Genomic DNA, 24,641 nt, shown 5'->3' on the forward strand with positions numbered 1-24,641 from the left:
ACACTTTAGCTTGTCCTTGAGTCATTCTTCCACGCAGTTGGTGTCAGAAGTGGGATGGGGACTTCAAGAAGAGCAGAAGAATCCCTGGAGAATGAGCAAGCGATGAAGCAGAGAGCGGTCACCCTCCAAGAATGGTCGCGCATGAAGGGAGAGGGAGATGGCGCTCTCGAGCTCGGGATGAGCAGCGTGCCCACAGACATACTGCCGGCAGATGAGCTTCCAGATGGCTCCAACGCACCGTGGCCTCGTCGCCCCCTGGAGGCTGATGCCGTGTTGGATCCTGGTTACATATTGCCGGAGATCAACGCCCATCGTCGCTCTCCCCCATCATCGATCACAGGAGGTCTAACACAACCCGTGGTGGCGCAGAAGTCCCCAGTCAAGCTGCCACGATATAACGGGACAACACCATTGGCGCCATACCTCTCCCAAGTCCGACTAGCAGTGTTGCATAATGGCTGGAACAACAAGGAAGCTGCCACCTACCTGGCTCTGGCGCTGGAAGGGAAGGCAGTTCAAGTGCTCCTTGACCTCCCGACTCTAGCACAACGGCAAGACGTCAGCAACCTGACCACAGCTCTGCAGAGGCGGTTTGGACAGCAGCGCTCCGCGGATCACGGCAGAGACCAGCTGGCCAGTCGTCACCGATGGGGAGGAGAAAGCCTGGGCAACTTCGCCGCAGATGTGCAGCTGTATGCCCAACAAGGTTACCCCCACTTCCATAGAGCTGCCCAGGAGGAGCTGGCCCTGCACGCCTTCCTACGTGGGCTCACACCTGAGAGACTGCGCCAGCATGTTCACCTGGCTATGCCCTGGTCCCTCACTGAGGCGCTGCATGAAGCTGAACGAGCTGAGAGGGTGTTCTCCACAAAGCCTACGCGACCTGCTCCACGACCACTTGTCAACACGGCTGACTGTAATGAGGGGGAGGAGGAGGAAGAAGTCCAGAGGGCGGCGGCTGCCTGCCCTATCAGCGATGGAGAGGGGTGGCTCAGGCTGACCGCTGAGCAGTTGAAGGAACAGCAGGAGAATGAGGCCTGCCCCGCCCAGATGGGACCCACCCAGCACTCTCACACCCCGCTGGAACCGGAGATCGCCAGCGGAAAAGAAATGGACTACTTCGGCAGACAGAGGGAGTGTCTGCATGTGGGGCATGACCACACCCGCCAGGCCCAGGCAAACTCCAGTGTCCGGCAGAAGAGGGCCTATGACAAGGCGCGGGTGTCCTGCCCTGTCCAGAAGAAGAGACTCTTCCCATGTCACCCTCTTTCTCCACTGGCTGCTAATGAGGGAGATGATGACAGCATTCCATGCCCTGACTCTCCACCTGAACCGGCTCCTGATGGTCCTACACGGTCCGCGCGATCCCGGAAGCAGCCTAAACGCTTGAGCGACTTTGTTGTGGGTAATGGGGTCGCCAGGGACGACTGACTCCTCAGGTGGGGGCTATGTAGCGATCGTAGAGCCAATTGCGGGGATTTGATACTGCTAAGCATTATGGGTTTTCGGGACTTTGGTGCAAACCATGAGTGTTTGGGATATTGAAGTTAATGACGTCCTGCTGTTGTTGTTCATGTTCTGTCCAAATAAAAGCACTTGCTTGGGGTAGTGTGCATTGACTGAGACTAAAGCTCGTCTTTGAATCATTCTTCCACGCAGCTCGCAACAATATTGACAAAAAAAAGAAAAATACATGGACTTATATGGTAGTGGTTGTTGTGTGCAGACTGTGGTCCTCCAATCTGAGACGGCCCAAATCCTCAGGTTCTTTTCCCACGTGTCGACCCCCCCACGCTCTTTCCCTGATTCCTGACTCTATCCACTGTCTTTTCTCTTAAAAATAAAGAAATGAACACCCCCCCCCCCCCAAAAAAAAACTTTCAAAGTGACTGATGAAAAGCAGCAGTAGCAGGAGGCTCAGTGAGTAAAAGAGGGTCCTTTTATTTTTCGTTGTCCGATTTTTTTCCTCCTCGCGTTTGTCCAATTGTCCCTCAAAATGGGAGAAAAACGTCTTTATTCTAAACAAAAAAAGCATTTTTTGGCCCAAACTAAAGTGTTCATGTTCTAATCATGACTCCGCGTCTGTCAGGATCAACAATAAGACGAGCAGAGGATGTTCTCAACTAAACAGAGGCATCACATTGTCCTGGAAAAGTTTTAGTTTTCATAGAACGTGATGATCGTCTCTGTGCTGAGAAGACGAGTCCCCTCGTCTCCTCCTCATTGTCCCAAATGTCCCCTTCTTCTTACCTCAGGTGTTTCAGCTGCATAATGCTGCACAGTGGAGCTGAGGTGTGTTTATGAAACGACACATTCCTCCGGATCGTGACACACATTGTCTCCTCTTCACCGCAGAAATGAGTTTGACGATCTTCAGGAACCTTCCACCATCAACGATTCATCCATCAGCATTGTGCAGGTGAGATAACGTCACAATAACAAGGTTAGGATCGTTCTCTTAGGCCCCGCCCACACGTAGCCGGGTACCTCACGAAACTTTTAAAAACCTCCGACCAAAGTGAAGATTTACGAATTCTCTGTTGTGCGTTTGCCGGGGTTTTGTGTTTCAAAAAGTTGCACTGCCTGCAACAAAATATGTTCTTACATCACATATGCGACCGACCTGTGTTTACATTAAGAAACAGTCTGGATGTGCTTAAAAACGCACTCCTGCGGTTACGTGTGGATGAAGTTTTTTCTAAAAACGAGGTCGTGTGTACGTATGGTTTTTTTTTTTTCTCTAGACGGAGGGGTCAGGATATTTGTTTTTACAAAAACCCGGCTACGTGTGTACAAGGCCTTAGTAACCATGTTGATGGTTAAAGGTTGCTTATATAGCAGCTGTCACAGGACATGCTGCTTGCAGTGATTTAAAGCAATGAAAATAGTGATCACTTCATGAAAACAGATCATACAACCGAATGAGATGGAGAGAAGATCCTCCGTGATAACAGAAGTTAACATCTTTTTGTTCCGTAGCTTTCTCTGTCATACCGTACAGTTTTACATTTTTTATGTTACACTTCCAGCACCTCCCCCTTAAAATACATAATTTGGTACATCGGTGGTCTCCTGGCTAAACTGAAGCAAGAAAGCCCAACAATCTTCTTCTTCCTCCTACCTGCTGCTTTTAAATCCCCCTCCTCCACCCTGAGAGAGAACCAGGGCCGCGTGCAACACTCATGAAGTCTGACTTTCATTACACAATGAGAGAATCAGAGGCTAAAATGATTCTAACGCCTGGCATCACAGTGTCTTGTGTTCCTTAAACAGGACTCCTCCTAACTTCTTTATGATCAATAAATCATGAACCGCCAGAGAATGTGTGGTGACTCGTGAAAAATCACCCTGCATATTGTTTTCCTTTTAACTTGTATTTAATTGGCCCTGCGTGATATGTTAGCTTTTGTAGAAATAAAACAAATAATTATTCTGAGAATTCCACCTTGACAGTGTTTATGAGCATATATTTGGGTAACCTGAGTGTCTACTGACCCACAAAATGTGAAATAAATTCATCTCGTCTTTTGTTTTGTCGTCTTCATAAGTCGGACAACACAGAGAAAAATGTTCCGTTTCTGATGTGCTCTCCTTGTGATGTCACAGTGGGATTCTGGTAAAATAAAATCCACTCCCACTGGTATCTCCACCCATCAACTCCACCTAGAGCAAAACTTTTGTGCACGTCCACCATTTTTATTCTCGCTAGCGAAGGAGTGATGTCTACTGGGAAAACTCAGGGGGCGGGGCTTATTACATTTAAAGAGACGCACACACCGAAACAGAGCGTTCAGAGAGAGCTGGTTTCTACAGGGCCACAAACCTCCTGCTGCTTGATTCATGTTATATTTGGACCTCTTGGATCATTCAGAGCACAGAGGGGAGTGTTTGAGAAGGGGGAGAATACGTCCTCTTTAACATCTCAGGTTGAAGTGGACTCTCATCACGGTCTCGGTGTTCTGATGAAATATATTTCCCGTTCCTCCTCAGCCCTCTCTGACTCTGGAGAAAGACGGCATGGCTCACGAGAGACTCAGCCGACCTTCTCGACACCCGAAGAAGAAGCAGAGAGTCCAGGTTGAGCCGGAGCTTTCCAAGTCGGACGAGTACGCCGATTTCACCGAGCCGAGGGGCGAATCCATTACTGAATTCAACGCCGTCATCGTTGGAGACGAGACGGAGACGAGCTCTGCTGTGCAGAGTATCCAACAGGTACAGACAAAGTGTTTCACAACACGCTGGTCCTCTCGTGGTCATAACATGTCTGATCTGCTTTTTCTCAAAAGAGAATAAGAAGTCAGCCCAAGGTTTGTTCGCTGAGTTGCCAGATGCCCCGAGACAGCAGCTGACCAAAAACCTGCTGATGGAAAACCAGATTGGGGGGGGCTTATGTGAACTTATGTTGTTCAATTATGTTAACACAGTCGTGGTTCTGTTTTCAAGGGGACTGGTTTTGTTTTAGTTATGCTAACGACCTTTATGAACGGGTTATGTTATCATTTCTCCTGAGTTATCAAGGTGTCATCAAATGAATTGTTCCAATAAAACTGAAGTGGGTTAAATTATGATAAAACGGATTGATTGACAGAAGGTGTCTAAACATCGAAGCATCAAGTACATTAGAAGTTATAATTATACATGAGAAGTTGATACATCAAGTAAACGCAAAGTTAAAGGTCACATATTCTTCTTTTTTAATAAATTTAAATAATTCTTGGCGCTTCCCACACGTCAGTCTGAGGGTCGTTTTGCCAGCAATCGGAGAGATGATTCCCACCACTCATTTGGGGGGAAGGGGGGGAAACCCCTTTAGTGCAGACCACTTAGGAGAACTTGTTTTAAATCCACTCTGATCCTGTGTTTGATCATGTCTTTAAACCCCTCTATTTCAGCCCTGCTCAGAACAGGCTGTTTCTGTGTCTGTCGCTTTAAATATGTAAATGAGCTGTGTCTGACCACGCTCACGCTCCATGTCTTATTGTTTAAAGTAACATGGTAGACTCAGAGGGCAGAACAAACACCCACCTGGGGGAGGGGCTACTGCCCTTTGTGATGTCATTAGGGGAAACTCTCCAAATGGCCTGTTTTAGCTCACATTTTCTAAAAAGTGGAGCCCGGAGAAGACAGAGGATGGACTTCTCTCTTCATTGGGGGGTTTGTAGACAGACTCGAGACACATGTTAGAGAAACATGATGAAGTGAATTTTACAGAATGTGACCTTAAAAATACTTCTGCGTAAACAAATGGTCTGTTGTAATTCTTTGAAATGGTCTTCCTGCTGTGATTCTTCTTCTGCTTTGATATCCAACAAATATTTGTTTATTTTTCAGGTGGTGGTCCTGGCTGATCCCAACGCTCCTTCATCCTCCTCCCCAAACAGCTCCGTGGGTCTGACCAACATCACGGTCACACCCATCACAAGCCACGCCCCTGCACAGTTCACCAGCCTGCAGCCCGTCGCTGTAGGTCACCTCACCGCCAGCGACCGGCCCCTCACCCTCGACAACTCCATTCTCACCGTCACCTTCGACGCCGTCAGCGGCTCCGCCATGATCCACAACCGGCCGGCCGAGCTCGTCCCAGAGACGGTGGGACCGGGCGGAGGAGCGGCGCAGCAATCTGTCGCCCACTTCATTAACGTCACCACGCTCGTCAATCCCCTGAGCCACCAGCTGGAGGCCCCAACGCTGGCCTGGAGGTCCGTAGCTGCAGCTGAGGGGGGCCAGGTGACTCCCGTCCTGGAGGGGGGTCAGGTGGAGGGTCAGGACGGCCAGAATCATGGACAAGATCCAGGCCAGTCCGTCCAGAGCCAACCGTCTACCCCGCAGCAGCAGAGCGGCTCGGCCCAGCAGATGTTCAGCTACTGACACAGAGCACGGAGGTGCAGGTCACCTCACACACACACACACACACACACACACACCCACACACACACTGTAACATAGTAGACTCGCTATTAAACTGTACAAAGCTTCGATCACTTTCACACGGATGCCTCTCCGCCCCATGAAATGAATGAAGAGGTTTTTATTGACAAAAAACAAAGTGGCTTTTATTCGTAGCCATGAAATTTAAAAAAAGAAAAAAGAAAAGACTGAATCTTTTCCATTTTAAACCAAAGCTACACGATGAACTTTAAAATGCCTTATTTTCACTTTTTAAAACCTGCATGAACACAAATCTGCTGCTTCAAAAATCCAATCTGAAAATGTACCGGACTGTAAAAAAGAAGTGAAAGTGAAACGTTGTTTACCAGATCATGTGTGAAGTCACGATCAGCGGATCGGTTTAAAGAGTCTTATGTATAAAATGTTCTTTTCAAACGCTGTAAAACTGTAATTATTGTCTTTGAACTGTCTGGATGAATACTGGAAACCTTTTTCTACTGTTATTTTTTTCAAAAAATACCTTTTTTTAAAAAACCCTGCTGTTTTTATCTGTGTTACTTTATCGTTTGTTTGTGTTGAACGATCACGCGGGGAACATTTCGGCTGCTCTAAATCCTGCAAAGTCTAAATAAGGTTGTCTGTCACATACAGACACGTGTGATTTTAACTTTCTTTAAATCACTAAAAATAACAAACAATTCCTTTCAAGTTCAAGAAAAGTACAAAAAAAGCTGGTAGAGTTGTCAACTCTCTGCAGGAAGGTCGAGGGTTCGATTCCCAGATCCTGCAGCAACATGTCTGACATGTCGTTGGGAAAGACACTTAACACCGACTTGCTCCCGCTGCTTCGTAATCAGGGTGTGAATGCGTCGGCGTGTCCTGCAGGGTAAAAGCACCTTGAGTCGTCCCACGTTCTGACAAACCAACACAAATTCCAAAAACAGTTCAGATAATTCTTGAATTAAAGCAGATATTAACCCATTGAGATCAACTTTCACAGGACTGACCTGGCCGAGAGGACGGAAGCTCTTTGTCCCTTTCTACATACTGTAGTATAAATAGTAGAAACTCAGTGAGTCCGTATTCACTGACCTGTCCTCTAGATCAGGTCTCCAAACTTTGATAGGATTTCAAAAATAAAACAACTCATAAGCTTCTGCGACTAGCCTTATTTTTATTTTGTATTTGCAGTCTATGTTAATATTATATTCTTACCTTTTTAATGGGTTAATTTCTGACACTGCATGCTGTCGACCAGCGTGTTGTACTCTAATTAGATAGAACTAGAGTAAGTAGATACGGTTTGCTATAAGTGAGGTTTCGTTTATGCATCGTGTAGATAATTTTTTATTCTTTTTTTTTTTTACATTTTGGATTTGCTTGGTGGTAACTCGTGAGCCCCTTGTTGGAGACCTCTGCTCTAGATGGTTCCAGTGTAATGCAGCATTGTTTTTTTTTTTTTCTTCCGGTTATTTAAACAGTGAATAAAAAGCACCAACCACATTGAGTAGGTAAAAAAAAAAAAAAAAAAGACAAACAGATGTTAAATTCCTCATAATCCTCATATCTGTTCCTCTCTGAACGATAGTGAGTCCAAACACCGCTGGTATGGAGACACAGAGCTCCACAGGAAATACAAATATACACTTTCACTTGTGACACATTCAGGAACATTTCTCAAATCCGATTCATCACTCCTGTTTCTGGATTTGTGTTTCTGCCTCAAACTGTTAAAGCACTCGAGCTGTAACACAGGGCTCGATGCTTTCATTCAAATAAAATAAAAACACCAGCAGAGGGCGATAAAGACTGGCAACATCTTTTCACAAAGAGTTCAAAAATGATTAAAGGGATATGACGCTTTTTGCATCACATGAAGAAAACTTTCAAGCAAAGAAAAACATATTTTTCTCGTCTCAGGGCAAAATGAGGGCTGGACTCACGACCATTCAACACTACGACCATCTTTCTAATGATACACAGCTTCATGTAAATGGGTGAAGTATCCCTTTAAGAAGAGATGAATACACCTGAGTAGATCAAAACAGCCAATAAGAGTCAACCGAACTCCTCCACTAAGGGAAAAAAACAGGATTCCTGATTTTAGGAGCTGGTGTCGGTCAAACATGAAACTGAACTGCGAGAGTGTCGTATCGTATCGTCTTGACGTTCCCTGCTTTCATGTGGCGTCGGAAACATCGAGTCTTAGTGTAGTGTAGTGAACGCCTGCAGGAAAGGACTACCTGCCGACTTCACTCCACCTTCGCAATATTTGTTTTAATGTTAAGATCCTTTTTATTAATTCATGTTTTGCACATCAACTCAAATATAACGTGTAACTGAGACGTTCCACGTGTTTTTCACTGTTTTGAAATTTTCCGACTTCCTGAACTAAAAGCACGTAAACACACCGAAGTGGGAAGAATGACTCAATCCCAACTCAAAAACAGGGACCCCCCGAGCAGCACAACTGAAACAGGATAGGACCAATAATAATATATCACACGACTGAAGGCGGGACCTAACGTTAGGATGAATCTGATTGGATTGTTAGCTTCAGCACAGCTTTTTAATTGGTCAAGTTAACGCCCTCGATTGCAGGATGAGTCATCAGACGTTTCAGAGGTTTTACAGGAAGATGAAGTTCAGTAATTAATACTCAGATAATAACTTAATCACATAGGTGGCTGATGAATGAACATTGAACAGCAATGCTGGATTACACCCAGTTTGTTTTTTTAATGGGACTTTAAAAAAAAAAAACATGGACGTTCACATTTAATGGAAAAGGCTTCACCACAAATAAAAAAACAGAATACCTGAGCTGACGTCACCTGTAACGATGAATCCTGACGTGACGAAATGTGAAAAGCTGTGATTCAATGTGAAACTCTCAGCTGTGTTTGTGTTTCTGACGTATCCGTTCACTCAGAGACGTTCACCATCCATCGTTTCCTCCCTGATAACGACTGTGATCCTGAATTTGTGATTTAGCCGATACCCAGAACCAATCAGCTGTTCACTCCTTCAGTGTGCCGATCAATATTTAAGTATCTGGTTTATTTGTTTATTGAGAGGCTGCTGATAATCTCAGTGAAAGATGAACACCGAGCCGTCACGCTAGTGTTAGCGTCAGCTCCCTGCCCCTCCTGCGTTTTGTAGATACGCCTGATGATCAAATCGATCAAAAGCGGTTTGCTGTGACAACACTTTAAATTTCAATCAGTTTTTTTTTTTTTTTTCCAAAGATCTGAGTGATTCTGGGTACAAAACACACATCCTTGTCTTGTTCTCTTTGGCTCATTTTGTGTGTTTTTTCCAGGGGAGGATGAAATGTTTCCTGAGTGCTGGTGTCACCATCGTTATTGTTAGGGAAATGTTTGTTATAGATTTGAACACGTGCCGACTTATTCACTCAAACCAGAAAAACTCACTCGACCCAAAAACTAAAGACGAAATTTTCCATCACACTGACTCAAAGTTGACCGTCCTGTTTTATTTTCCTGCAGATGAAAAGAGCCGATTTGATTAACACACCAATGACAGCCCCTTTAATGATTTCACCCGAGAGAAGACATTTGCACTTTAAACGAGGGCTGGACTCCTCCCGCTCTCACATGCAGAACACCTTTCACTTTCTAACTGCTGCTCATGTTAATGCAGAGCTGCAGGGACAAACATGAACCATCAGCCTGACGTGACACCCACCTAAAAGATCTGCAAGGTGACAAGTGTACGCTCGCTCTTTAATAAACCTCGTCCTCCTGGTAACCTGATTTAAATATGAGAGACAGAGTCAACAGTGACTTAGCACAAGGCTGATATGGGAAGCCAGAGGCAACTGTTTTCACTGCAATACAGTTCAGCAAAATATATTGACAAAAAAAGAAAAATACATGGACTTATATGGTAGTGGTTGTTGTGCGCAGGCTGTGGTCCTCCAATCGGAGACGGCCCAAATCCTCAGGTTCTTGTCCCACACGTCGACCCCCCCACGCTCTTTCCCTGATTCCTGACTCTATCCACTGTCTTTTCTCTTAAAAATAAAAAAAATGAACACCCCCCCCCAAAAAAAAAACTTTCAAAGTGACTGATCAAAAGCAGCAGTAGCAGGAGGCTCAGTGAGTATAAGAGGGTCCTTTTATTTTCTGTCTGATTTTTCCTCCTCGCATTTGTCCAATTGTCCCTCAAAATGGGAGAAAAACGTCTTTATTCTAAAAAAAAAAAAAGCATTTGTGGCCCAAACTAAAGTGTTCATGTTCTAATCATGACTCCACGTCTGTCAGGATCAACAATAAGACGAGCAGAGGACGTTCTCAACTAAACAGAGGCATCACATTGTCCTGGAAAAGTCTTAGTTTTCATAGGACGTGATGATCGTCTCTGTGCTGAGAAGATGAGTCCCCTCGTCTCCTCCTCCTCGTCCCAAATGTCCCCTTCTTCTTACCTCAGGTGCTTCAGCTGCATAATGCTGCACAGTGGAGCTGAGGTGTGTTTATGAAACAACACATTCCTCCGGATCGTGACACACATCATTGTCTCCTCTTCACCGCAGAAATGTGAGAAAGTTTGGCACTTGAGGGCAAACTGTAGCAGCATGGCTTCCTGAGTGGACTTTTCCACTTCTTCTCCTGTGCGTGTGTTTTTTTTCTTTTTCTTTTTAAACCAGGAAGTGATGTCACAGCAGCAGGCCACACCTCTCTTTTTTCACCTGAGGAGAGGGAGGGACCTCACTCTGAGCTTGTCAGGAGGAAAAACAAGGAAGAGCTCACATACGAGCAGGTCGGAGTGTGTGTGTATTCACTTACTCAGATTGTGAGCTGGAGACGGATAGGAAAGGATTTCGCCCCGCCGCTGGGTCTCCCAACACGGATATGGACGTCCCGGATTCTCCTCACGGGAAAATGGGGCTTTTAAGGACCTTTGATTGCTCTGAGTTTGGCAGCTGGGAGAAAATAGGCTCAGGTGGATTTGGACAAGTATACAAAGTCCGGCACGTACAGTGGAAAACATGGCTGGCTATCAAGTGCCCTCCCTGCCTTCATATGGATGATAAGTAAGTTACACACGTATAGATAAACTTTGAATGGATGTTGGTGATAAGGGAGTGTTGGTCAGATCCTCTTAAACTTCTTAAACAGCCCTGATCACTCTTCTTCTCTTCCTGTTTATTTCCAGCTGTACACATTTATCCATTTCATGCTCTCTCCTCTTTAAGTTTAATGACCTAAAAACAGACAGACAGACAGACAGACAGCTTTAATCATGACTGATCCGGGGCAAAAGTCATGGGCTCTGAGTCCTTGAAAGGTGAACACTCTTATGAACTGTGAGTGAGTCACTCCCTCGCTGTCAGTCTGGAGCCATAAAGCTAACCTCAGCAGCCAACAAGAGGCCACATTTGAGATGTTTAACTCCAGATATGAGGAGACGCAGAGACGCTGATTCGTCCTCGGGGGGGGGGGGGGGGGTTAAAGCGAGTCCACGTTGCTTTGGGCCACACATACTAACATCCTCGAACGATGACCAGAACATGAAAGCTTCACCTGTGATCCCCCCCCCTCAATCTGCACTGTTGTTTTCATGAGTCTGCCTCAGGGAGGGGCTGATGTAAATGGATGTATTATAATAAGGGGAGCAAAGTGGTCTATTACCCTCCAAGGCAACAACAGAAACTAAACAATCCCTTTAAAATCCTTTTGATTTTTGCGTCAATTTAATTATTTTTGCGCTGCATGGATCTGCACCAAAAGAAGAGTGTTTAATGTCTTTTTGTGTGTTTGTCATCTGTCCTGATGTGTTTGTATCGTATTTGATGGTTGACCCTTGTGGCAGGGCAGAAATGGAAGTTTCCACTCTTTCCGTCTGTTATATAACGAAAGTGTTAACAGATTGAGATTAAGCCAAGAGACAGGGCTACCTGATTTAATGTTTTGCCAATTGATCATTGTTCGGATCGCTTGGCATCAGATTGTGATCTCTCATCCAGTCACAACAACATGTCAAACAAGATCACCAACAAAATGAACGGCAAAGGAAGTGGAGATTTCAACATGTCCTGAAACAGAAGAGGCCTGACATCCTCTCTGTGTGTGTGCAGCTGGAAGCTGGATTGTGACCTTATCCTCCATAAACGTCTCAAAACACACATTTACTCCTCAAAAACATCAAGCGAACAAACATGAAGTGGTGATTTCATCATTTCCAATAACAGAAGAAAAAAAAAGCTGCCTGACATCTTCTTTAAACCTGTCGTGCAACTTAAAGCGTCCGCTGACCCCGAACCGAAGATGTTATCATCCTCAAACATCTGCAGAGTACATAAACAGCCATTAGACCACAGCCTTCATTGACCCGCGCATAACATCCAGCAGCACGGACTCAAAGCTGCCTTTGTGTGCCGGGGCTGCAGGCTGCAGGCAGAAGGCTGTCGCTGTGTGGCACACACAATAAGAGAAGCTGTCCGACCGGTCTGACCGACCTGGCTCTTAGAGCGGGGACATTGTTGTTTGGTTCTGAGGAGCTGCTCAGGAGCACTTTGGATTAGATGGAGGGTTTAGCAAACAAATGCTCGCCCTGTCTCCTAAGCAGGCTTGATTATTGCTGCCAGGAAGATTGAGCCTCCTTCATTTGTGCAAACATTTAAAGGACAACCATCGAGGCTACAACTTCAAGACGCAACAAACCTGATGAACTTTGTGCACTTTGAGCGTTTTCTGTGCATGTCATTTCACTTTATCAAGGGTGGGAAAATCCTTCTAGTTCAGCCTTTGAAGCATATTTGATCTCTTTCATCGGCCTCATTAAGAGTTTTGATGTTTAAAGCTGCAGATATGTGCTCTGAGGTCAGCACTGACCTGCAGCCTTGTGTTTGAGGTATGTCAGCGGACCCAGAGGACTGATAAAGAGTCAAGCAAAGGTTGAGCAACAGTGAACAAGAGCTCTGTTTAACGCTCTCCTCATGCATGCAAGGCCGGCCTGGAATGTCCTTTAAAAAAAAAAAAAAAAAAAAAACTGTGGACAGTTAAGAAAAGTGCAAAACATATAGTTTGGATGAGCGCTGGTAAATTAATGATAGACGTCTGCCTATAGGAGGCCTCTTTTGGAGCTACTTTGCATAGCTGGGAGCTCAGTTAGGCTGACGTGACGTGTGCTGGAATTCAGGTCACAACAGAAGTCAGGACAAATATTTCAGCTGTGAGGGGAAAAGAAAATCGATGTTTGATTCAAATCTGCGAGCCTGTGGATGTAGAAGTATTTCTTAAAAACATCGATTGTTCATATATGAAGCTTTGAGTTTGGAGTAGGTTTCATCTCCATCTTGTTTTTGGAGCTATGTTTGATGTTTGGACTGGAGTTTGTTGACGGCAGCTTTTTAGAAAACATCCTTCTGGGTTGTCTCTAAAGAGAGCACAGTGTCAGTAACCTGCTCTGTGTACTTGAAGCTAGTGACTAGGATGATCAATTCATGAGGAAAAGAACTACTGAAGTAATATTTGATCAATCTGACTTCTTTTTTCTTTAACCAATGGAGTCGCCCCCTGCTGGCCATTGGAAGAATAGACGTTTAAGTCGTTCTGTTTGTGCTGCACTTTTAAAATTGGAGCCGCTTTTCCACATGCGCTCCTGAAAACTTCAAGAGTATTTCAAAACAGCAAAACTGTCCCTGAAATAAACGAATGAATCAACCAAGTCGAATGCTATGACGGCAGCGTTCAGTGCTACGTGAAACTGAAACTATTCACAGTGTAACTGAAAGAGCGATGAACATAAACTTCACTACCATAACCCCGGCTCACTCGTTAGCAGTAAATGCTCCTGAATTTCCAGATGCACTCACATCTCTAAGGAGGATGTTTTATTTTACTAGAGGGCCGGCAGGTTAAAAAAACCTGCTGTCTGCATTCACACTTGCAGCTCACCCCGAAAAGATGTCAAGATATTTCCAGGAGTTTATTGCTTGTGTGAGAAGTGTTTGGTCCATGGTTAAGAAACAAGCCAAATTGAAATACTTTCAGGGAGAGAGGTTTGTTTACTCTTATTTTAACTGCAGCAAAATACTCTGCTTCACCAACTCCAATCAAATGTAAGATAATAATCATGTAATCATTGACTCTGCAAACCTCAAGGGAGCGCTCTGAGCTGCTGGAGGAGGCTAAGAAGATGGAGGCAGCCAAGTTCAGATACATCCTGCCCGTGTACGGGATCTGTGAGGACCCTCAGGGCCTGGTCATGGAGTACATGGAGACCGGCTCCCTGGAGACCCTGCTGGCTACCGAACCGCTGCCCTGGGAGCTCCGCTTCCGCATCATCCACGAGACCGCCGTGGGGATGAACTTCCTGCACTGCATGAACCCTCCGCTGCTTCACCTGGACCTGAAGCCGGCCAACATCCTGCTGGACGCCCACTACCATGTCAAGGTGAGGAGTTATCTGCACATCGCTCTAAAAAAAATAATCCAAACCGGTGGCTCTCAACTTCTTTCAGTAATGTTTCCCCCTCGGAAAAACATCCACAGCCTGTTAGATTAAACGAGTCTATGAGCAGGTTTAATATACTGTAGCCCTGAACCAAACAGAAGTGCACTGTTCTCTGTTTTGTTTTGTTTATTCTTCGGCGCTGTTGAAGCATCATTTTCACGTCTTTCTCCTTGTCGTCAGACTGTGTCGCTGTCGTGTTTCTACCTTAAAACCAACATTCATGTTGTTTTGGTTTTTAACTCAGAACTACCATTCCTCTGCCGTACACAGCAAAACAAACCAACATGAAGTTGAATGTGACTGTTTTTGAAGCACGATTTAAAAGTCTTCGTCAGCTTCGCATCGTAATAATAATATATATTTTTTTTAATGCAGTTAATTGACATGAAGTAAAATTATTGTCAGAATTGATGGAACTTTTATTAAATTAACAACAGAGATGGCACTGTGCACCTTTGCTGAACGGCTCCCTGCAGACTCAGACAGTAAATCAGGGGTGTCCAAAGTGCGGCCCGGGGGCCATTTGTGGCCCTTGACTTCAAATCGAAGAATCAGAAGATTTTGGCCCCAGGCCTCATCAGATGGCATATTTCATTCTTTTTTTTCTTTTTCATGTTGGCGAGGGAGACCTATAAAAGCCTGACTATTCTTTCCAAAAAATTAGAACACAACAGTTTCCCACTGCAATTAGTTATTAGTGTATTTACATTATTTTTTGAAGAGGTCAAAATACAAAAAGTTCCTTCCAATATTTAAAAAAAAACCCCTGTGGCCCGAGAGTGATTCTAACGCGACAATTTTGGCCTGCAAGAAAAAAAGTTTGGACACCACTGCAGTAAATCATTGGTTAAGTTTCAGTAAAAAAAACATGTTAAATTCAGCCTCCAATTAAAGATTGAGCGTCAGAAATATGAACTAATGCAATGACTGGCAGGTGGGCTGTGGCCCCATGTTGGGTCCTAAAGGGACAACATGTCATATTTCATATTTTGACACATCTGATTTTTTTTACCATCGGTTTAGTGGACGAGGACAGACAGAGTCACAGCATTACACTTCATCCTGGTGTCGTGTGGTTAAAGATCGTGGCGACCAAAGAATATTTTTATATGTCAATGAAAGCTCTTTTTCTCGATCGGGGTCGCCCTCACATTCACACTTACACACATTAACCTGACGAGCATGTGTTTGGACCGCGGGAGGAAGCCGGAGTACCCGGAGAGAACCCACACAAACACATTGTGATAATAACATGAAGGGAAACAGTAAAAATAAGACATAAGAGTCCAACATATTCCAATATTAGAAAGGAAATACATGTCAAATAATTAAGATTGAGCTTGTGAATGAATGAAAGGCTTTATTTTGAACCAAAAACTAAAATAAGACCAAAAAAAAAAGCTAACAATGTCTGAAAAAAGTAAAACTTATATGTGCTGTATATTCAAACAATTTCTCACATTTATTTGCAACTAATTTAAAAATGTATCAGTTTGTTTGCCACCTCAAATAAATAAATTAAGAATGAACTTAAACTGAAGCAGACGTTTGAGAAGGCAGCAGTAAAAACGTATTTGACGTCGGCGTCTACAGTGTTTGAATGATTTATGCTGTTAAATTGCTTTAAAGTTGCTTAAACAGTTTTAGTGTTTCAGCCATGAGGAGGGTTCGTTGGTCTCTGACTGTAAAAGCTGACAGGCGAGCAGGCGCTGTGGGCAGACAGGTGTCTCCGTGCCGGCCGACCTCTCAGCAGCTCGTCTGTTTTAGCAGAGCGAGGGCTGGGAACGCTCAATACCTGGATGTAAACACCTCACCTGGGCCTGTCTGGACAGGATTAATTCAGCTCCTGTTCAATCTGCCTCCTGTCACTATGTGTGTGTGTGTGTGGGTGTGTGCGCTCTTTAACGTGGAGGCCTCTCCTCTGCTGCAGGCTCAGACATGGCTGCGTTGCCCTCATCACAGCACTAATAAGAGCTTAGCAGCGGGTCACACTCACAGGGCAGAGTTGAGTCATCAGTGTCACGATGCTTCATGAGAAAAGAAGCGTGCTTCGATGTGTTTAAAGGTCTCTTCTTTTCACAGATCTCTGACTTCGGCCTGGCCCGCTGGAACGGCCTGTCGCGGGCTGATGACATCAGCAGAGACGGGTTCTGCGGCACCATCGCCTACCTGCCGCCTGAGAGCATCATCCAGAAGGACAGAGTGTCAGACACCAAGCATGACGTCTACAGGTGAGCGCCTTGTTTTTTTTTTGTTGTTGTTGTTGTCCTTTTTAAAATACAACATTTTTGGGAAAAAATGTCAGTTTTTATATCGTGGGGGAAAAATGTTTGCTTCTCTCTTCTGACGCATCATAAATAAAAGTCTCATGACTCATATCAATCAACGTCAATGATCACATGTTGGAATCAAACGTGTTCCTCCATGTTTTACCTTTAAAAAAAAAAAAAAAAAGAACAAATTTAACCTTGTCAGTCGTCTCAAACTGAGTAAGTCACGGTGGATGTTGGAGTCGCCTTCTCTCAACTTGAACCCGTTTTTTCTTCCACTGCTTCATCAGCAGAATGAATGAATGTGATTAAACTGATGGTCACTTGACATCGAAGCGACCTAAAAGCACACAGAAGACAAGAACAATACACTCAAGTCCTTTTTACTGTTTAATATTTGTTAATATACTGTATTTAAAACCAAAACTCCATTCAGTTACATGCACTCTCATGTGTTCAGTTTATGCATTTCAATTTAAAAAAATAAATAAAATAAAACAAGGTCATATTGTTGGACGCATTGTTTTCTATATTCCTCCCTTCCACCTTATAATTGAAATGTTCCTCTTTTCCAGTTTCTCCATTGTGATCTGGGGGATCCTGACGCAGAAGAAACCGTACCAAGGTGAGTGAAAACGAATTGAATGAATCCAGTTACTGATGAGAGAGAAAGGAAAAACTCTGAGACCAAATCTAACTCTTGATACGTCATCACTTTGATAATTAGAAATAATATCATGTCACAGAAATCCAGTCCAATCCAACTTTATTTGTTAAGCACTTACAAACAACCAGAGCTGATAATACACAACAACTCGCACGGAAATGTTGTTTGAGACTCAATCAAACGTGTAAAAACAGAAGTCAGTACAAGCGAGTTCAATCTTGAACTCGACCGCTTAAAAAACACGACGAGCTGAAAATACAACAAACCACACAAACAAAGAAGAGAGTCGAGATCTGTGATTTCAGTTTGTCACATGCTCGTACAGATGTGCAGAAGAGCAATGACCGTTTCGTAAGGCTGTGCAATTATTCCTAATGGGTCACATATTCTGGATTAGTATTTATAGCACTACTATACCCTCAATCAGTGGTTCTTAACTGGTGGATCCAATGGGTCGTGAATGTGTGCCTGGAAAAAAAAAAAAAAAAAAAGTTGTGTCCAGAAGTCTGTGAAGTGCATTTGTTGTGATTGATTTCTCCTCTAGAGACAGGACTGTGGATGGAGTCAGAAACCAGGGAGAGAGCAGGAAGAGAGAATGACATGCAGGGAATGTGGCGCACGCACTAACCGCTAAGCCACCGAAGCATCCTAAACATGTTTGTTTCTGTAGAATGGTTACGTCCTGAGGCTGGACCGTTTAGTAACAAATATCTTAAATAATAACGAGCCAACGTTTGTCAGAGTTATGAGGTAATTCCACTTTCCAATCAGCGTCTCGTATATATGATTTATGTTGAGCTTTAGCTTCTATTCCTCCTTTAGCTCCTCTATTTTTAGCATTTTCCTCGGAGAGATGGCCTTTCATAATTTCCGGTAAAGGAGTAACGTTAGGTGAACGCTCCGAGGTGTTTGTGTGTCTTTGTGTGTGTGTGCACAGGTGCTTTACTGTATTTGTTTACTCTGTAAATTCCTGAGCGTGCAGCTGAACAGGGCCAGACTGGCAAACACTGTTGTCTTTTTTTTTTCCCAGGCGTATCAGATAGCAGTTGTTTTTTTGTTTTTTAAGGACCAGAGTCTGGATGAGGGTTTTCTGTGTGGGCACAAGCCCCGCCCACGTTGATCCAGACTTAATTAAAAAGCGAAGAATGACCTGGCAACCACCCCTTTCCATCTTCCTCCTCCACCTTGCAGAGGGTATTAAGGCCACAATGGGAGATGAAGTACCTGTGATTAAGGCCTCTACCTGTTTGTTCTGAATCACTGACTGGGCTGATCCCACACGCTGATACAAAGAGGTCACAGCAGGAATAGTTGAGAGCTTCTACCTGCTGCTCCCATGGGAAAAGACAGCACCCACTCCCTTATCTGAGCACACAGGAAGGTGGTGATAAATTGTGCATAACTGACTCTCTATACGGGAGCTGGCGCCGGAGTAGCGCTATAGATCAAGTTGTCATGCTAAAGCAACATCATGACTTAAATTTGATCAATTTGATATACAAACTGAGAGAAGTTAAAGCTGTAAATCAGATGTATGGACATCACAAACATGAAACAACTTAACGTACTTATTGTTTCTTATTTTTAGGTGTTTGTTGTAAAATATTTGGTTTATTAGATGATTAGGTAGATGTATGAATTCAACCGGACGGCCGAGGTTCGATCCCCTGCTCCTGCAGCCACTTGTCCAATGGGCAAAACACCCGAAGTTGCTCCTGCTGCTGGATTTATGAGTGATACAACACAATGTGCAGAGTTATGAAGGTGACGTATGTGATTCTTTTTCTTCCTGCAGGAGAGAATAACATCCTTCAGATCATGGTGAAGGTGGTGAAGGGGGTCCGTCCAGACCTGGGTGCAGTGCCTCGCTCTAGACCATCAGCCTGTGCAGGATTCCTGAGTCTCATGCAGCGCTGCTGGGCCATAAAACCTGATGCCAGACCCAGCTTCCAGGGTAAATCCTGCCTCTCCATTACAACAAATGCCAACCTTTATTCCTCTTGTGTTGAGAACAAGTAACCGGATCCTTTAACGAGACACTGCGGGTTGAACAGCAGCCGTTCCGTTAAATCAGGGTTTTTGTCTCCTGCTTTTAGTACAGCTTTTATTCTTCTCTAATCCTTTCCCTGTTGGTCCTGAAACCTGACCTGGAGCTGTTCTCCTTTCAGAAATCACATCTGAAGCTGAGGAACTCTGCTCTAAACCTCAGGAGGAGCCCAAGACGCCAACTTTATCCACATCTGAGCCCGAGCCGACGTCCCCCAAAGCACTCACGAGTGACCAGGTACAACAAAGAGCTGTGTTTTTTTAACAAGACATTTGAACTAAATTAATCGTGTACACCAAACGACAACTTCCAGCAGTGGAAAATAAGGTGTAAAATCCTGCAGTTTGTCGAGTGTCCACTAGAGGCTAGCTGCGAAACAACAGGAAGTCACACCCATTCAAAAAAGTCCTTTTATAATAGCAGGCATTAACATCTTTACAGCCTGGTTAAAGAAATGAACTAGGTCTGATTAGATCATGTCTCGATGGGCACACACTGCACCGGCGGTGAACTTTTTGATGACTCACCAGTTTTGATTTATATGACGGATAAGAGTTATTCACAATAAGCTACGTAGCTGACCTGATTGACAGGAAGGCGCGACGTAACGGTTTGTCAAGGGGCTTAACACCCGCCTCAGCTCCATTTCTCAGCCTGTCGTTAGGATGACTGTAAGTTAGCTGGAGACAGCATTTCCAACATGGAGGCCGCCATCGATGGGACTACAAAGATCCCTGCGGTAACAGACGGGTGACGTCACTCAGGCTTCGTCCATAAATATTTACAGTCTGTGGTGTAAACCTGTTATTGAATGATGACAAAGCAAAGACTATGTTTTTTTTAGTTTCTTAAAAACACACACAGCAGTGACCCACCTATGTTTCCTCGCTTTGCTCGACCGTCATTCTTCCTTTAATGGTCAAAAGTGAGTCCATGGCGTTTCAATTAATATTTAACTGAACACGCAGACAAGAAGGAGGCTTATCTCTTAAGCGCTCTCCAGACATGGTAATGACTCTCCAAGTCATAAGTTGGTAAATATTTGATCAAGAGGAACACTTGCATCACAAAAGAGGAATGTTGACGGATGTTTAACCTGCGAGCTGCTGTGTCATTTCCGTCGCCACCTTTTGTGGACGTGACTTGAAACAAACATCCTGCTCATCACAGGTGACTGTGTGTGTGTGTGTGTGTGTGTGTGTGTGTGTGTGTGTACTTACACTTACTTACTTACTAGGAATTTCACTGGACATAACTTAACATAACACAAATAATTTCCATACCAACAGTCAGTGTGCGATTTCCCTTTTGCTTCTGGGGAGAGCAGCGGTGACATTTCCTTCCTGATCGCTCACTGCTTTGTGAAGCATAAATCTCAAGGAAATCTGTCAAAATAGATTGACAAAGAAAATTTGAACGTAATATGTGGACATAACATTTTTCTATTTCCTCCTTGTACTCTACAACAGCTAACGTCAGCCTTTAACTGCCTGTCATTTATTCACATTTTATCATTTGTATGCATATTTTGTTCCCTCATTTAAAAAAACTAAAACTTCTTTTAGAACATAGTCCCATGGCGGCCATGTTGCTGTGATGTCACACTCAAATTGGGAAGCCCAAATGTTGTTGTTGTCTTACTGATGTTTCAGGTTTAATTCATGTTAGCGTCCTTAATCTGTTTTTATTTCAGAGCTTTACGTTTGATGAGAAAGTTTACAGACAGACAGAGTTAAAGAACATTTTTATTAACCTGTTAGCTACCACCAGTTCTACAGAGTGTGGCGCCCGTACTTGGATTACATTGGGCCAGACCTTTCGGCCATCCTCTTGAAAGGATTCCTGTACTGAATTAGATTGGCAAGTGTTATATATGTACTGTAAACCCCATCCACCATCTCATATATTTTATGTTTTTGTGTTTATTGTATTCAGAGCTGCTGTTTTGTTTTGATGCCAGTTGCAGGCACTGTGTTGTGTTGTTTTGTTTGATTGACATCTAAAATTGAAATAAAAAGAATGAGAGAAAAAAAAAAAACCTGTTAGCTACCACTAATGTAAGCATTTAGGAACTCGTAGTCATAATGCATGTGCTCAAAATGATTTGAGCCTGAGGTAAAACTAGCTGAATCCAAAGAAAGCATAAAAAAACTCTAATAATTGTTTCATACCCACCTCCAGCTTTGAACTGGAAAACATTTGAGCTTCCCTAACCGAGTCAGACACCAGAGCACAATGCTGGTTATGTGGGTCCCCTGCATGCCTCACCATGAACCTAATGTGCAGCGCTCGAGTATGCTTATCATCTGTGGCTATTTGTTTCAACAGGTTAAAGACAACAAGCCTGTGCGTCCAAAGTCAGCCGTGTTGCCGGAAAAAGACTACAGCCTGACTGAGCTGCTGAGCCAGGTGGATTCTGGGATTTCAAGGAGTTTTGATCGGGTGAAAGAGGAGAGCTGCCACAGCAAAGAGAACACCTGCAAGAGACTGTCGGGCATCTCTTCAGCCGATTCTGCCTTCTCCTCCCAAGACTCCATCACACTGTCATTTGAGAAGGAAAGCACATGTGGTAAGAGCTGATCAAAGACCGACACCTGGAACGGTTTCAATTAAATGTACGATCGCATCAAACTCTTCCTTCTTTTTTTCACGGTCTAGATTCTGCTGAGGTCCAGAAGCGAAAACTTTGCGAGGCCATCAGAATCAAAGACACGGCCAAGCTGATGAAGATCCTCCAGCCTCAGGATGTAGATCTCCTTCTCGATGGTGGAGGTAGCCTACTCCATCATGCCATCACCGTGTCCAACGAAGAGGCTGTCAAGTTCCTCCTCCTGAACAACGCCAACCCCAACCTTGCCAACAGCCGCGGCTCCACCCCTCTGCACCTGGCCACGGAGCGGCACCTGAAGCCGCTGGCGGAACTCCTGCTGGGTCGCCGCAGTACCAACGTCAACGCCAAGGACGAGGACCAGTATACTGCTCTGCACTGGGCTGCTCAGAATGGGGACGAGGCCATCACGCGCCTGCTGCTGGACCGCGGGGCAAACATCAACGAGGCCGATGGCCAGGGACGCACGCCAGCTCATGTGGCCTGCCAGCACGGCCAGGAGAACGTGATCCGAGTGCTGCTGAGCCGCGGTGCTGATGTTCAAATCAAGGGAAAAGACAACTGGACGGCGCTCCACTTCGCAGCCTGGCAGGGTCATCTGGGCATCGTGAAGCTGCTTGTGAAGCAAGCAGGCGCAGACGTGGACGGGCAGACAACAGATGGACGAACACCGCTACACCTCGCGTCCCAAAGGGGGCAGTACAGAGTGGCGAGGATTCTGATTGAACTAAGAGCCGATATCCACTCTGTGTCTGCCGGGTTAAACACACCTCTACACGTGGCAGCAGAGACGGGTCACACCAGCACCTCTCGCCTTCTGATCAAACACCAGGCGGACATCCACGCCCAGAATGCCAAGGGACTCACTCCTCTCCACCTGGCCTCCGAGCGAGGTCACCTAGCCACCGTAAAGATGCTAATAGAAGAAGGAGCAGAACCCCAGAGGTCCAACCAGGCCCTTCGCACCCCTGGCCACCTGGCAGCAGAGAACGGACACTGTGAAGTCCTGAAAGAGCTGCTCCTTCACTGCCCAGAAGGTGGCGCTCTGTTAGACGAGCACGGTCTCAGTCCATTACACCTGGCAGTGCAAGGCGGATACTCGAACATCATCACCATGCTGCTGCCGCAGGACTGCAAGGACTTAATTGCTGACAGCTCAGTGACGCCAGCAGCTGAGCAGCTCGCACAGCCGGAGATCAAACCCCTGCAGAGGAAAGTCGTCATCCTCAAACTGACGGAGCACCACGACGACTGTCCACAACCGAGTGGATCACAGTGTGCTACAGCACCCTGCTAACGAAAACAGAGACCCTGCGAGAACTATCACTTGTGCCATTTTGATACTCCTCTCTACTAGCGTCATTCCGACCTTAAGAGACTCTTTTAGGACTTAAATGCCCTTTCCTTATTGTCAGAAAGCTTTGATGTAAATATGTACACTGTAAATAGAAAGTATAAAATACTCTGTTGTGTTTGAATTCAAACTTTGTTTACTTTTTTACTTAACAAGCACCGTTTTTTTTTTTTTTTACTCAAGCACACGATTTTTCACGAGGACAGCTGAGACTTGTGGGGACTTTTTAAGTACACTGAACTGCAGCTGGTTTTCCTGTAGGCTATATTTAATAGAGCACAAACGTTGGTCATCAGAGTGGCTGGAATTTAAAAAGAAGTTTGACATTCAGTGTTCTGTACCTGTTACATATCAGTGCTTCATCATCATCCATTAAACCATTTAAAACCTTTCCATGTTTGACCTGGTTGCCTTTTGTCTTCATGATCAGGAAATTGATCTGCCACTTTCTGATATACAAGGTAAATGAGAGGACAGAATAAGCTCGTTCAATTACAGGTATTTCCTTATGATTGTTCCACATGATGCAAAAACCTTGTCAGGCTTACATTAAATATCATTTTTAGAGAAGTTTCCAGGAGAGAAAAATCAACGAAAACGACTTATTTTTTTCTCATCCATCCTTTATCTTTACCACTTCGATCCCAGCTGTCATTGGGCGACAGGCGGTGTAGACCTTGGACTGTTTGCCGATCAATCACAGGGCTGATATAAACAACGAATCAAACTCACATTCACAACTACAGACTATTTAGAGTCACCAATTTACCCAGTCAGTCTTTGGACTGTGGGAGGAAGACGGAAAACCCACCAATGCAAACTCCACACAGAGGTCCTTAGGAACCTGATCGCTGACCTCTGCACCACTGTGGGAGTCTCTTTATAGGCCACCATCATGTTATGGCTTTTTTTTTGCAATACCAATAGTATTGATTGTTCATTTATTCAATTTAATGTTTATTTTACAGGGACAGGTACATTGAACTTTGCTTCAGATGTCAAATACAAAGTAGATGCCATGCATACTGATCTATAACTGTGGCTAATTTGGAACCGCTGACTCTGGCTGAGCTCATTAAAACAGAAGCATGTTTGACGTGTAGTTGAGAGATAAGACTGTAATTTTGAGCTCTGTATTCGAGTTTTAACCAAATCTAAGTCTATTGTTTCTGAAAACGGTGGAAACGTATTAACATTTTAAAAAAAAAAGAGTAAGTGAAATGAAACGCTAAGGAAGGAAAAAGGACACTTATAACTCCTTACCACAAACAAATGGAAGACAACTTTGAAACAAATGTGTTGTTATATAATACCATGCAATCTTT

The 24,641-nt window shown here is 44.5% G+C and overlaps 2 protein-coding genes across 2 annotated transcripts; both read left to right on the plus strand.

The window, feature by feature from the left end:
• The first annotated feature begins 2,339 nt into the window (after positions 1-2,339).
• LOC306831862 (PR domain zinc finger protein 15-like) lies at positions 2,340-6,797 on the plus strand. Its single transcript, XM_079356108.1, has 3 exons — positions 2,340-2,419; positions 3,991-4,212; positions 5,332-6,797. Exons 2-3 carry the CDS (start codon positions 4,018-4,020, stop codon positions 5,866-5,868), a joined length of 732 nt encoding a protein of 243 aa, XP_079212234.1. The 5' UTR covers positions 2,340-2,419; positions 3,991-4,017; the 3' UTR covers positions 5,869-6,797.
• A 3,770-nt stretch (positions 6,798-10,567) lies between these two features.
• On the plus strand, positions 10,568-23,707 carry ripk4 (receptor-interacting serine-threonine kinase 4). Its single transcript, XM_079356039.1, has 8 exons — positions 10,568-10,945; positions 14,019-14,310; positions 16,453-16,601; positions 17,216-17,265; positions 19,103-19,261; positions 19,476-19,591; positions 21,683-21,923; positions 22,013-23,707. Exons 1-8 carry the CDS (start codon positions 10,764-10,766, stop codon positions 23,257-23,259), a joined length of 2,436 nt encoding a protein of 811 aa, XP_079212165.1. The 5' UTR covers positions 10,568-10,763; the 3' UTR covers positions 23,260-23,707.
• Positions 23,708-24,641: the final 934 nt, after the last annotated feature.

The sequence above is a fragment of the Symphodus melops genome (assembly GCF_947650265.1).
Source record: "Symphodus melops genome assembly, chromosome: 11".
In the NCBI taxonomy this organism is placed as follows: domain Eukaryota; kingdom Metazoa; phylum Chordata; class Actinopteri; order Labriformes; family Labridae; genus Symphodus; species Symphodus melops.